The sequence below is a fragment of the Ipomoea nil genome, unplaced genomic scaffold (assembly GCF_001879475.1).
Source record: "Ipomoea nil cultivar Tokyo-kokei standard unplaced genomic scaffold, Asagao_1.1 scaffold2480, whole genome shotgun sequence".
NCBI classification, from domain to species: domain Eukaryota; kingdom Viridiplantae; phylum Streptophyta; class Magnoliopsida; order Solanales; family Convolvulaceae; genus Ipomoea; species Ipomoea nil.
Window position 1 is genome coordinate 214,313 of NW_017618908.1, and position 14,834 is coordinate 229,146.

Consider the following 14,834-nt stretch of genomic DNA (forward strand, 5'->3'; position numbering starts at 1 on the left):
TCGTATGAACACAAAAAAAATATTTGTTTATTAAACAAAATCATATTTTGAGAGATTTTTAAAGTTAACAATATACTTAAAAAGTACTAATATTAACCAAGCAGTTACCTTTTATCATCTTTAGAAATAAATAAATACAATAAATGCTCCTTTATTTTTTTCTTTAATTGCCCTATCCACTATTTTTGTGCTCAGCAACAACATTTTAACTGTAATTTTGATTTTTAAGGGTTAATTTTTTAAAATAAACATATCAATAGTCTCATTCAATAAGTATCTTTTTAAATTGGATGAAATTAAAAAAAAAAATAGTGTATTATTTACTTTATGTTGTTTTGAATAAGGAAGGAACCGCACAATCACTACCGAGTATAATTAGATATAATAGTATTAATATTAAAGAACAAAATGTATACTTGGAGAGACACATTAAAATTTATATAATCTAAAAACATAATAAGTTTCAATCAAGGTTATACCCCTGATTTTTGTACGTTTTTTTTTGTTCCATTTTTTTAAATATATATTATGCTATAAGAGTTGTACTATACATTTTTGGACAATAATATTCATACAATCGACCTTTGGATCTTCAATTATGTATTTGTTTTTTTTTTTAAAAAAATAAACATAAAAAATATAGCGGGTCAATTTACTTTGTATAAAAAAAATCAAAATATTTTTGTATTTAATAACATTTCACCAATTTTGTTGACATGTGATTAAAAATAGTAATGCTAAAATGATACTATAACAAAATAAGAACGTTATAATCAAAATGGCAATACTTGGTGGACTCTATTTTATATTCCCAACTTTTATTCCGTTTTACATGTTATTGATGTAGACACTTTTTTTTTTTTTTGGATCACATAATAAAAATAATCAATCATTGTTTATTATCCGATTCTTTAGGGAGTAGAAGTAAGAAAGTAAAAATTGACAATATGTATAGTAGAACTCTAACAAAAAAGACTAAAAATGAACTGTTATATATGGAATATAAATGTAGGATAAAAAATAGAATTAGCTTAGATTTATTTTTCCTTTCAGACAGTTCTGTGGAAGTGACACGTGTTTAACCAGCCTGCCAACCTACCCTTTGTGTTTATCTTCACTCTTCACTGCTTTCCAGTTCTTGACCAAGGACAAAGCCTTAATCTTGTCACCACTTTTTCACAGAATCTTGATATTCTGGCAACATGGTCGCCGGAAAATCTCCGGAGCCTCTTCCTCCCGGATGGATCGAGCATGTGCAAGTAAAAAACGGTCGTACGATCAAGGTAACCCAACCGCTTCAGCTCATTTCTTCTACTTTAACATAGCTAAAGTTTCAATCTTTCTGTATATATCACCAAAAATCTGTAATTAACATGATCCCTTTGCTTGATTAGGGCCTTTGACTGTAGATCTGCTTGTTTACTTGATGCTTACTGATATTCCTTGAACAAAAAAGCAAACTGGATCCCTTCCAAAAAAAAAAAAAAGCAAAAAAAAAAAACAATCTTGATCTAGTTACAAATTCTGTAAGTTGAGAGATTTCAACATAGTTAATTAAACTACTGGTTTGGTAAATTTCATTTAGGCTTGGTGCCCAAATTGTTTGTGATATTCTAGATAATTTGTATGGTTGAAGGCATGAAGGTTTTAATTTGCAGTTGACTATGATAGTTTTGGTGTGCTTGTAAATTATTCTGATTTGTATTTGCAACCAGATGAGCTATTAGCCTATTTGTTATTGTTGATGAGAGGAAACATATGGGTTTTGTTCTCTAGCTGCAAGTAGCTGGATTTAAGGAATGTGTTTCTTTTGTGTTGGATGATTTTTCATGTTTCAGTAATTAAATATATAAATGAAACTCTTTATTTCTGGTATTGTTGTTAAATTTTTATTCTGTCTCCCATTATTAGAAATGAAAATGAAGGCAAGATATCTCTTCCCTGTACCGGAGTTATAATACGTGCTTCAATGAACCCAGTTGCCTTTATCCTTCATAATGTAGCAATGTTGTTGAAGCATGGGGCATTTTCTGTGAACATTGTGTAAAAATTGCAGTCAATAGAGTGTTGCCTCACCTAAAGGATTTAAATGCAGAAAGCTGATATGCAACTGCCTATATGCTTGACTTATCATTCTTTGTTGGCCTTGCAGTACTACACAAATGGGGAAAATGGGAAAAAATTTTATTCCAGGAAGGCTGTGATAAACCTTGTGAAGGCGGGAGATGTTAACTATGGTCAAAATCAAGGAATCAATAATGGTGAAACTCAAATTCAAGGAATTGGTAATGGTGATGGTCAAAATCAAGGAATCAATAATGGTGATGTTCCAAATCAAGAAACCCCCAAACCTGAGAGTAGACGCTCCAAAAGAAGTACTACTTCACCTTCGCCAAGTTCAAAGGTTCTAGCCATCTTTTTGGTTGTGCTTGACTCTTTTCCTTAATCCTGTCTTCTGACTAGTTTTGTTATTTGCTGCCCATAGCTTGCATCAAACACAAATCAATCTTCAGATTGGTTACCTCCTGGATGGACAGTTGAGTTGAAAACTCGGTCAACTGGCTCACACAATGGTAGCACTTACAAGGTATAGAAACCAAAATTATCTTAACTGTGCTGACACATCCCTTCTAAGAATTTTCCATTTTATTTTCGTAAGTTATGCACATAAGTACAGTAGTTTTGGAATCCCTACTATTCCATCTAAAGTGAAAGGTGCTACTGCAGTTTGTACATTGGAAAAGTTGGTTTATTTAACTATAAAAAATTTGAATGCGCTATTCTTCTGTGTAATGGAATGTACTGGTGAGAAGAGACTCTTATCTTCATTTCTTTTTTATTTTACAGGGTAATTTCCTAATTTTTCTTCCCTTTTTTATTTTTTATTTTTTGTTTTTTGTTTTGCAGTGTTACATCAGTCCATCTGGACGAAAGTTTTATTCTAAAGCTCAAGTGTCTCAGTTTCTCAACAGTGCTGCAAATAGCAACACCCCTATCAGTAATGAAAATAAAGTAGGCATTCCTTTTATCATATTTTTGTATTATACTCCTAATCTAAATTTAACTTCACTCGTATTTGTGATTTTTAAATATTTATGATCAAATTACAATATTGTGTTGGTTTCATAGCATAGTATCTGTATCTCATGAACTACCAAGTGTCAGTTCTTAGTATGCCTATAACATCTTTTTTACTAATTAGATTTATTTATGTCTTATTATCTCTATAAATTATGATAATAATTTAAGAAACCACCCTAACGTGGTTGCAACAGAAGGCTTAATGAGTCTTCTAATGATGTGATGTGAAATTTGTTTGGTTTAGGACTTAGGAGAACCCTTCTTTTCTTTATCCTAGGAACAACAGGAAAAAGTCATTAGGTTTTCATAATGTTTACTTTTCCTTGTTTGAGGTATCAAGTATGCAAAACTAAACTAAATCAATCTATAACAATATTCTTATAAGGTAGCATATAAAGTTTCATTGCATTTGTTTCTGTGTTTCAGAATAACATAGAAGAATCCTCCTCTAATCTGGAAGTGCCTCAAAATCAAACTCCTAAGGAGAACCAGAGCCGTACATCTCGAAAACGGAAATCTGTAATGGACAACCAGACTCCTAAGACAGTTTCCCCTGCAGTATGTGCAAGATACCTCTAAATATAAGTATATATATATGTGTGTGTGCGCATGCATTTACGTGATATGAATTCCCAATTTCTGAACATATGTAGGTTGCAGCACAAGACATTTCAGCAGATGGGTTACCAGCAGGGTGGGTAAAAGAATTAAGAACAAGGACATGCCCGAGTGGGATAAGAAAGGATCCGGTACATTCCCATTTCTTCAAAGAAAAACTTTCCCATATGCTGATGTACATACATGCTCACTCTAACAAAGGCACAGCAAAAAAATTTGATGTGCAAACGAGCATTCTCCACGGTATGATAAATTCTTTTGGACCCTAGATGTCTTGACAAGGCTTATTTATCTTGACTTTAACAGTATTATATAGACCCTGTCAGCGGATATGAGTTCCGCTCCAAAAGAGATGTTATGCGCTATTTAGAAACTGGTGATATTAAAAAGTGTGTGATAAAGCCCAAGAAAAGGGACGAATCAGCATCCAAGGACATACATGTGAGTCTGCTCTTTGCACCACGTTCATTTATAGTTATTCTTTGCTCCTGTTGCTTGTGTGTATCTATATGCTCTTAGTTTCAAATTCAGATTAAAATGAACCCTCTTTTACCCACCCATTTTCAAAGCATAATTAATTTGGTATTATAATTTTGTTATTTTCAATTGTTTCTATGTTTCAGCATAACATAGAAGAAGTGTCTCCAAATGAAAAATCTGTGGAGGACAACAGTCAGATATCCAAAAGACGTAAATCTGTTGTGGACAAGCGTCCTGCAAAGATAGTTTCTCCTGTAATCTTCTCCAGATACTTTGTGAATATTGTTAGCTATTCTTTCCTGTTTATTCCATTTTGAAGTTTTTAACTTTTAATGTAGGTTGCAGTTCAAAATGGTTCAGAGAGTGAGTTACCAGCAGGGTGGATAAAAGAATACAAAACTAGAAGACTTGGGCATGGGATAAGAAAGGACCCGGTATGTTCTCTTTACTTCAAAACACACACACTCCCATGCAGCTTGACACATGTGCGTGCCCTCACAGAAAAACACAAATTTTATCCTTAAAGATTAGCTCATGTTAACAGATTTCCTGTAATTTTTCATCCTTAAAGATTATAGAGCAGACTCTGATTTTGTCTTGATTTTAACAGTATTATACAGATCCTGTCAGTGGATATGTATTCAGATCCAAAAAAGATGCTTTTCGCTATATAGAAACTGGTGATATTAGCAAGTGTGCTATGAAGCCTACCCTAAGGGAACCGGGACCAACTTCCACTGACTTATCTGTGAGTTTGCTCTTTGCAGGAGTTCCTTGATCATGATTTCTTTGTCATCATTCTTCTTTATGTGTACATAGACCGTCTTATGAAATTTAGCGATATTAATGATAAGATATTACCATAAATTGCTTATTGCTGCTGTTTCCGTGTTTCAGTATGACACTGGAAAGCCCTCTCCTAAGCTGAAAGTGTCTAAAAATAAAAAACCAATGAAGGTCAAACGCCACGTAGCCAAAAAGCAGAAATCTGGCAGTGGCAAGCGCCCTGCAAAAGTTGTTTCTAATGTAATGTGCTCAAGATAGCTCTCTCTCTCTCATATTTTATGTGTGTTTCATATTCCTAATTTTTGAAGTGTTATGCAGGCTGAAGGTCAAACCGAGTCTGTTGATGGGCTGCCACCAGGGTGGACTAGAGAATTTAGAGCTAGAAAATGTGGGACAAAAAGCGACCCGGTATATTCCTACTCCTTCAAAAACACGTTTTGTCTATAAGCTTTATCCACAAGTATTCTGGCAATGATGTTGATATAATGATATATATATTTATTTATTTTATTTTGACAGTTTTATGTAGACCCTGTTAGTGGATTTGGATTCCGTTCCAAAAAAGATGCTCAGCGCTATTTAGAAACCGGTGATATTGCCAAGTGCATCATGAAGCCCACGAAAAGGGAACCAGGGTCGGCATTCAATGACAAACCTGTGAGTCTGCTCTTCCAGGATGTCCTTATTTATGATTATGTCAAATTACTCCCTATCCTATCCTATCCTATAATATGCATAGATAAGTCGTACGATAATAAACCTCATCTTTTAATGATAAATATTTCTATTAGTTGCTTATCTCAATTGTTTTTACATTCCAGCATAACATAGAAGAACCTGCTTCTAAACTGGAAGAGTCTCAAAATAACACATCAGTGGAGGACCGTAGCAACATATCCAAAAAGCGAGAATCTCAACCTGCAAAGGTAGCATAATGTGATATGAATTTATTATTTCAGAAGTTTTATTTCAAAATAATGTGTGGTATGAATTTCTAATTTTGGAAGTTTTATGTAGATTGCAGTTCAAAATTCAGTGGATGGGCTACCAGCGGGGTGGATAAAAGAAATCAGAACTAGGACATATGCGTCAGGGGGGATAAGAGAAGACCCGGTAACTAAGCTTATGGATTTTCTCTAAGATTATCCTTATATGTTTTACTAACGACCATAATCTATCTTTATTTCAACAGTTTTATATAGACCCTGTCAGTGGATATGTATTCCGTTCCAAGAAAGATGCTTTGCGCTATTTAGAAACTGGTGATATAGGCAAGTGTGTTATGAAGCCCAGCAAAAGGGCTCCAGGATCAACTGTTAATGACATATCTGTGAGTCCGCTTCTATGTGCCATTTTTTTTTTTTAAATACACTAAAAAATTGAATTCAACCAATTAGCTAGTCTAACCCATGGCCTTATAAACCCATATGTTCTCTCTTATTTTATCAATGTGGGATTCTTAACACCGTCACTAATATGATGGATGTCTGATGATTGGAAACTTGTCTGTTGTTAGACTCCTGATACGGATACCAAACAGGACGAATCGGGGTCTTGGACCAGAAGACAACTTTTCGTTGGCGAGGAATTGAAAGGTAATGCACAGCTTGAGCTGAAATGGTCGGATGTGCACATTTGTATTTCCCATTCTGACATGGAAAACTTGTAGGTAAGGAAGGTGCTGATCCTATTGATGCTGCACCAATACAAGCTGAGGGGTCGAACAAAAGACGGCGCAGCATTACTGAAGATTTCATTAACGCAAGCCCGGGGGCTGAAGTAAATACCGTTAAAACTCCACGCCGAAGAGCTTCTGCAACGAAATCACGTGCAAAACCTGCCTTAAATGGAGACGCTGCAGTTGCTTCTGCTCCTCAGTCCACAAAGACAAGACAGCCCAGGAAAACCAAAGCTCCGAGTGCGAGTGTGCCGGGAGGTCGGACCTCAAAAAGACTTGCGCAGAGCAAACAAGAAGTGGAAACCAATTTGGGTCTTAATGATGGGGGGGCTACTCTTCAAGCTGGTATTGTGAACTCCAGTGGAAATGAGGCCAATAATACATCTCTCACTCCACCTTCCAGTGATCCAGCTCCAAAACTGGGTTTTGGGGAACATGCTTTTCAAACTGCTATCCCAAACTCTGGTGGAATCGATATCAATACATCGTGGGGACCCAATGATCCGGTTCAGAAAGTGGTAGCCGATTTGGGTCTTGGCGAAGAGATTCTTCAAGGTTCTGTTATGAACAACACTAGCGGAATTGATGTGAATACATCTCTGGCCCCTATCCCCACCAATCCAGCTCAGAAAGTTCCTCAGCACTTTGATGCTAATAAGCCAATAACCGAGGTTTATCACGACTGCCTAGGCGACGACCCTTTATTCCCTCCATCAGAGAACCGGGGCATTCCAGGGAAGCAAGTGGTTGGACCACACGACGATGATGTTGACATGAACTTACCACTGCCAGTGCCAAACCCACAACCACAGTATCGCAGCGGGGAATGTTGGTCAGACCCGTGTTTAGATTTCGCACTGAAAACCCTTACAGGTGGAATGTCAGCCGAGAATCCTCAGGACCACCACCCACGAGGTGCCCATCAGCAGCAGCAGCAGCAGCAGCAATTCGACGCTCCTTACACACAGGGCGACAGATGCTTCAAACTCCCTGTATTTGATTCATCACGCCTTCATCCAAACGATCCTTCACCCCATTCTGGTTCACTAGAGAAGCAAGTGTCAGCAGGGTCACAATCACCAATGAACTCACCTCTCTTGCCCCCGGGATTCGGGTTACCAACTTACAGCACCATGGGTTCCCAACAGTCTGGTTTGGATGCTAGGAAGGACTACCCGCCAAACCTCTAATCTGAACCCGAACCCGAAGCAACCAGCTACTCTCCCTTCCCCGATCAACGCCAAACGCACCACTGGTAAGTACTGTGATTCATCGTGTAGAAGTAAAACTATTTGTTCCATGCGCATGCGACTTTGCTGCAGCACCTAGTTGTTGTTGTTTCCGATTTGTAATGTTTTATGATTGCCATAAAAAATTGCATGAGCCGTGACACTCTGCCAGCTAGTGCTTAGGGCTAGCCAGCCATGAATAAGGTAAAGTAGGTGAAAACTTGTGTTGTGAGATGATGATTTAGAGTTTGTTCCGACAACCTTCTTTTCATCTTCTAAAGACACAATGAGATGTCATCTTATGTTTCTTAGGACGTGCATGGAACTCTATTAATTCTTCATTTTATCCTCTTTCTCATACATCTGCATGCACATGCTGTTACTACATACATACAAATAAGGTTTGGGCCGGTCAGCTATCGACAACCTAGGCTTCATTATCGGCTCGAGTTACAAGTCTGGGTGGTTGGGGTTTTTCTTGACACCCAAAAAAAAAAAAAAAACTATAATGAACAAAAACGAGTGGCACATCATCTTTCTCCCCCGTCTAAACAAAGCAAGAAAAAAAAAGTAAAAATAAAAATTCGATCTTTATCATGAAACTGTGTTGATTGCACCAAACAAGAAATAAGTAAAACTAGTGAACTAACATTACATAACAGGTACGATGTTTATTGAGATTTGAAAGAGAAAGGATTGCTTGCTTTTCGACAGTCTTTCATTTTCTTTTCTCTTCATTTGTGTATTCATTCTTATCCAGACAGACATGAGACAACAATGGACTGTAGTACAAGCTAAGAATGAGATTAATTAATTGTATAAATGTCTACTCCATATTCTTTCTCATCCATCCATCAAACCTCACTTAAATCTGTCCCACATATTTCCCATTCCCTTACGCTTTTCCATCTCCATTCCTATCCTTTTCTATATATAATCTCCTAACTTTTCATTCCTCCTATCAATATCATCAATTCTTGTATATACTTAATACGATATTATTATATATTATCAATTAATTGATTGCAGGATATTATCTATCCTATCCAAAATAAATGAATAAATAAACGTATATGTCCAATGAAGTTTCATCACTTTTGCTGATTCCTATATATCCAATAAAATGATTGAGGTACGTTATTCAACGAAATTGATGGCGCAACAATATTTAGTTTGTCCTGCATATATGCATCTACTCGATGATGCATGACATATATATAAATCATACATCACCTTTTGGTGCACAATTCAACTGATCAATCAACTCAAAATAAGTTTATATCTTTTGCTTTGTTAGCACGACAAAGTTTAAAGATTTGTTAATTATATTTCACTCATTGCTATGTTAAGACGATGCATGAATAACTATATAGTTGACATATAATATATATTTTGATAGATTGGATGTGAATTTAAAATAAACTAGTTCCGATTAAATGGTGAGAATAAAATAATATGAGTTGAAAACAAATACTCCGTAAGATTTTATTTGATAATGATGAGATAATAAACATAGGGCTTGAGGATAAGTGGTCCATGAACTTGTGTCCTGTATCAATTATTTAGATCAACTGATAACTACTTGTAATAAGAGTTGAGATAACGATTGAAATGCTTGAAAATGACTATTGAGATTCCATTGCATTCATAGTTCAATATTGCCCCCCCCCCCCCCCCCCCCCCCTAGAAAAAAAGTTTATTTTTTTGAATGTAAAAAAAAAAAAAAAAGTTAATATACCAAAAATTAAAATGATTCATAAATTACATTATGGGTAAGGCGTGGTGAGGCTACATGTGTTAGCTGACTTATTCCTTGTATTACTCTAGTTTAGTATTAGTTGTAATTTCTTGCTACTTTCTCTTCTTTGTATTGTATTTATATTCTGCTACATTCATTTGTTAATATACAGTTAATACATTCTCTATAAGGGCCAAGTTATAGCAAAATGTTTGTTTTTTTTTTTTTTTAGGTTATAACCAAAAAAAAAAAAAAAATGTTACTTTGGTTGGATATGAACAACCTAAACTTATTTACCTCATTATTGTCATTTGGTGGTTAGAAGTATAAGTTGAGTTTTACCAAAACGCACATTCAAATAGGGATTGCGAGTTAGAGTTGCAAGTGAAGTTTATTCAAAATGCACATTCAAATAGCGATTGGGGGTTGTAAATCAAAGTTATAACAAAATATTGATTGAATTACTTACTCTTTTTCCACTTGATGTCAAGAGAAGTGCGTACCTTAATTTAGCCTTAATAACAAAATGCGTTCACGTAGTCAGATGTCAAACACCAACAAGCATGAGACAGCATTGACAAGACAATCCACTTGCAAGATAATAGGAATCTAAATCATTAAACATTTTATCATATAATAATAATAATAATAAATTATTATTATTATTATTATTAAGGAAAATTTACACTTTCATTCCTAAGTTATAAAATAATTGTAGAATTCGTTCCTAATTGTTTGATCATACTTAATTTTCATTCATAAGTTATCATTGGCTTTGTATTTTTCGTCCATTTATTAACAAAACATCAAGAACAATTTACAAGTTTAGTATAATTCAGAGACAAAAAATATAACGACAAGGATAACATAAAAAGAAAAAGTGAACACAATCAGAACGAACTATACCATTACACTCTAACTTAAATGTGAAAAATATAATTTTGCGTATTATTAATTATCATTATCTGCAAAATATTGATTCGATTTGAAATTGGGCAGGCTAGATAATGCATGCCAACCGGGTTCATTTCCCAATTAAAGAAGTTGGCAGATTGGCAACTCCAACCTTCATCACTTCATCCTCATCTCTTTCCGCTCCCACCTGCAAATCCAATCCTCCTTGGAATCATATACGGAGTACGAATAAATGCTACGTACTTTTTTTTTTTTTCAAAACAAATTTTTTTTTTTTTTTTTTTTTTGAAAGGAAAAAAAAAAAAAAAAAAAAAAAAAAAACACAACCATTTAACTATTTACGATATTGTAATATCACTTTTGATTCTCAATTTTAAAATCAATAATTTTTTTTTCTTTTAACTATTTACTTTTTATTAACTTTCCATCTTCTAGATTTTCTATCATTGAGGCACGACAAAAGCACAAAACCATAATTTCATTATCTAATTTCTTAAATTATATCAAATTCAAATTTTAAAAAAAGCATAAATCATCCCAAATTAAGAAACACAACGAGAACACATTTTAGGATGAGAAGACAGTTACAACAATTTAGATTAATTTAGGAAATCAAATATAGAAATTAAATTACTTTTTTTTTTTTACCATATTTCAAATGACCATTTGAGACTAAATATAGTGAAAAAAACCTATTTTTTAAGTATTAATTTTTATTAACTTTTCATCTTTTAGATTTTCTATCTTTGAGACACGATAAAAACATAATTTCATTATCTAATTTCTAAAATTATATTAAATTCAAATTTTAAAAAAGCATAAATCATCCCAAATTAGGAAACACAGCAAGAATACATCTTACGACGAGAAGACAAAACAATTTATATTAATTTAGGAAATCAAATATAGAAATTACTTTGTTTGTTACCATATTTCAAATGACTGTCAAAAGATTAAATATAGTGATAAGTGAAAGAACAGCTATACACAAAAAATTAAAATTAGTAATGATATAAATACGTTGATGTGTTATAATCGGTCACTAAGTATAATCTCGTTAGCTGAATTTATGATTGAATATTTTGAATAAATAAACTATTATCGTTATAACTTTCGTTATATTTTTTACTATTGTCACAAAAAAAAAAAAAAATGTTAGTACAAATTATAAATGTGGTATGCACCTAATCTACAAAAGATCCTGAAGCAAGATCATGAATCATCTTACTTCATGCGCATAACACGCACGAAATTAATGTTTATTTATTTTTCTTTTTTTGCTGTTTGTTTTTGGGTCTCTTGTTTTTCACCAGCGTTTCTGGTTATCCACTGAAACAGTCTCCCTTGATATGCTCAAATTCTGCCTTTCCAATTATCTCTCTCTCTCTCTCTCTCTCTCTCTCTCTCTCTCATAGCAAAAGTGCAAAACTTACCCATATCTCACAAACTTTCCGTCCACCGTTAAATTACTGCGGTCCCAACCCCATACACAATCACTCGATCTCTATAAGTACATGAAGTAGCCGCACACTCCGTATAGTGATTAGATTAGATTAGAAAGGTGAATTCGCAGAAAAAGAAACGAGAATGGTGATGGGTCGGCAAGAAACGATTTTGGTGACTGGTGGGGCTGGGTTCATAGGTACCCACACCGTGGTTCAGCTTCTTGATGAAGGCTTCATAGTTTGGATCATTGATAATCTTCACAACGCTGTAGAAGAAGCTGTTCAAAGGGTCAGAGAGTTGGTTGGACCCCAGCTCTCCCAGAATCTTCATTTCTGTTTGGTACACTCTTTTACCTCATCTAAATTCCCATTAATTATTTAGCAAATTCCAAACACAATAAAGTATGGGAATCTTTTGTTCTTGGGATCTTTGATTGAGCTGAGGGCAGGCTTGAAAGATTCAAACTTTCAATGGTCTCAGAATCTTGTAGTGTCTTTTCTGTTGCATAGTTGCATGGTTGGGTTGCAGATATTCAAAAGAAGTGATTTCATGGCTAATTTTGATTAATTCTTTGCCAATTATGTGTGATGTGCTTGGATTGTGTATCCATTCTACTTTGATTTTCAGTTTGCTGTCAAGTTTAGGAACCCTATTTGATCTGTTTTATTGATTGGTGCCTTGCAGGGTGATATCAGAAACAAGGATGATTTGGAGAAGTTGTTTTCTCAGACAAAGTATGTGGTGTGAGCTGAGGCTAAGGCTTTATATTTTTCTTGAATGTTGTTTGTTTTGGAATCAACTTCTGATTTGATACGATGCTGCATTTAGTTTGAATAATATATAGTACTGTGGTGCTTTGCTAATGTTTAGGTTTGATGCTGTTGTCCATTTTGCTGGGCTTAAAGCTGTTGGAGAGAGTGTTGCTCATCCATTTCGTTATTTCGATAACAACCTAATTGGATCAATAACCTTATATTCAGTAATGGAAAAGTATAATTGTAAGAAGGTTTGTTCCTCTCTTGTATGCTTTCTGATATTCTAAAGTTGTGTGTTTGAATCCATCAATATTCTATTCTGAGAATCTTTACTAATCATCTGATTAATTCCATCCCATATTCCCATCACCCCTGTTTATGTTTGGGTTTGATTCTTTTAATAAAACAAGCGTACGTGGTTATATATGCAGTTGGTTTTCTCGTCTTCAGCAACAGTCTACGGTCAGCCTGAGAAGATTCCATGTGTAGAGGATTTTCAATTGAAGGCTATGAACCCTTATGGTCGTACCAAGGTAATTGTACGTTTGAATATTATTTGGTGTTGAATGAATGGGTTTGAGATTGTGAGGAAATAATGTGTTTGTGTGTTTGTGTAACTAGCTGGTTCTTGAAGAGATTGCTCGGGATATTCAAAAGGCGGATCCTGAATGGAGAATAATTTTGCTGAGATATTTCAATCCTGTTGGTGCTCATCCGAGCGGAAAACTTGGGGAAGATCCAATAGGCATTCCCAACAATCTCATGCCTTACATCCAACAAGTAGCTGTTGGGCGATTGCCGGAGTTAAATGTTTATGGTTACGATTATCCCACCCCTGATGGCACTGCAGTAAGCACGCACTGTTTGCTTTAACCATAAATTTGAATGTTATTTGAGGATTGCCAAACAATGTGATTGATTTTTAATAATAATGTGACAGATACGAGACTATATCCATGTTATGGATTTAGCAGATGGCCATGTTGTTGCGCTTCATAAACTTCTCAAACAAGATAATATAGGTCGGTCAGCATCATCTTTTCTGAACAATGAATGCTATTATAATTTCTCTTCTTCTGAGTTCTGACTGACATAAGACAAACAAATGTGTGTGTGTGTGTGTGTTAAGGTTGTGTTGCCTACAACTTGGGAACTGGTGAGGGAACATCTGTCCTGGAAATGGTAGCTGCCTTTGAAAAAGCTTCTGGGAAGGTCTGTCTCTCTGTCTCTCTTCCTCTCATCTGTCTATGGGTAAACCACATTATTCATTATGTTTATGTAGGCTCTAACTGTACTAAAGAGTTGTTTAATTTTCAGAAAATTCCGATCAAACTATGCCCGAGAAGAGCAGGGGATGCAACAGCCGTCTATGCATCAACCCAGAAGGCTGAGAAAGAGCTTGGTTGGAAGTAAGTCAGAAGTTGATCGAACCCAACCCCTATCCCCAAAACCCTTCCGATGCATCTTTGACACTTATCAAAAGTTTCCACACACATTAACCTTAAGATCGAATTATATATGTGTTGTTGGCAGGGCGAAGAATGGCATAGATGAGATGTGCAGAGACCAGTGGAAATGGGGATCTCAGAACCCCTGGGGATACCAGTCTCAACCTTGAAGCTTGAAGCTTGAAGGGCTGCCTATACTATACTAAAACTAGTAATAACATCTGTCTTAGAAAGAAACATATGCCGTGTGTTTGTATGTCTGCAAGCAAGCAAGCAAGCTGTAATTTGTTGTCATCTCCTTTATATTTATTTGCAACTCTTCTAATTAGACTTATTTTCATACAACAACAAAATCATCAAACTCAAATTCATTCTCAGTTTTCTCAATACATTATTATTATTATAGAGTAAGTATGAATTTCGTTATAATATTATATTAAAAATTATTAATGTATTAAAATGTTTGGTTAAAAAAAGTGTTATTTTGCGAATCAAAAAAGAAAAGCTAAACAGTGTGCGGCGAATTTAACTTCCAAACCGTCCATCTATCTTTAGTGTTGTAGCATCCTTATCTTCAACCTTGGATTATGGTTCCACATACACTCCGACACGTGCCGTTTCTCGAAACCTTCCAACGGAAATTTGAGAAACTTCTGGAAA

General features: G+C 34.9%; 2 protein-coding genes across 4 annotated transcripts; both read left to right on the forward strand.

Annotated features, from left to right (window-relative positions):
• The first annotated feature begins 1,103 nt into the window (after window positions 1-1,103).
• On the forward strand, window positions 1,104-8,218 carry LOC109152815. Of its 3 annotated transcripts, XM_019300469.1 has the most exons (18): window positions 1,105-1,283; window positions 2,153-2,404; window positions 2,486-2,587; window positions 2,908-3,012; window positions 3,508-3,639; window positions 3,735-3,830; window positions 4,006-4,140; window positions 4,323-4,433; window positions 4,518-4,613; window positions 4,790-4,927; window positions 5,077-5,205; window positions 5,284-5,373; window positions 5,485-5,622; window positions 5,787-5,891; window positions 5,983-6,078; window positions 6,158-6,295; window positions 6,482-6,560; window positions 6,635-8,218. In XM_019300469.1, exons 1-18 carry the CDS (start codon window positions 1,203-1,205, stop codon window positions 7,831-7,833), a joined length of 3,222 nt encoding a protein of 1,073 aa, XP_019156014.1. In that variant the 5' UTR covers window positions 1,105-1,202; the 3' UTR covers window positions 7,834-8,218. The 3 variants fall into 3 exon arrangements, with proteins under 3 accessions (XP_019156015.1, XP_019156016.1, XP_019156014.1); XM_019300470.1 differs by lacking the exon at window positions 5,077-5,205 and having other exon boundaries at window positions 1,104-1,283; XM_019300471.1 differs by lacking the exons at window positions 5,485-5,622; window positions 5,787-5,891; window positions 5,983-6,078 and having other exon boundaries at window positions 1,104-1,283.
• A 3,686-nt stretch (window positions 8,219-11,904) lies between these two features.
• Window positions 11,905-14,561, forward strand: LOC109152821 (bifunctional UDP-glucose 4-epimerase and UDP-xylose 4-epimerase 1-like). The gene is made up of 9 exons (XM_019300478.1): window positions 11,905-12,310; window positions 12,656-12,705; window positions 12,842-12,977; window positions 13,158-13,259; window positions 13,348-13,575; window positions 13,667-13,748; window positions 13,856-13,938; window positions 14,044-14,135; window positions 14,260-14,561. Exons 1-9 carry the CDS (start codon window positions 12,113-12,115, stop codon window positions 14,342-14,344), a joined length of 1,056 nt encoding a protein of 351 aa, XP_019156023.1. The 5' UTR covers window positions 11,905-12,112; the 3' UTR covers window positions 14,345-14,561.
• The last annotated feature ends 273 nt before the right edge of the window (window positions 14,562-14,834 follow it).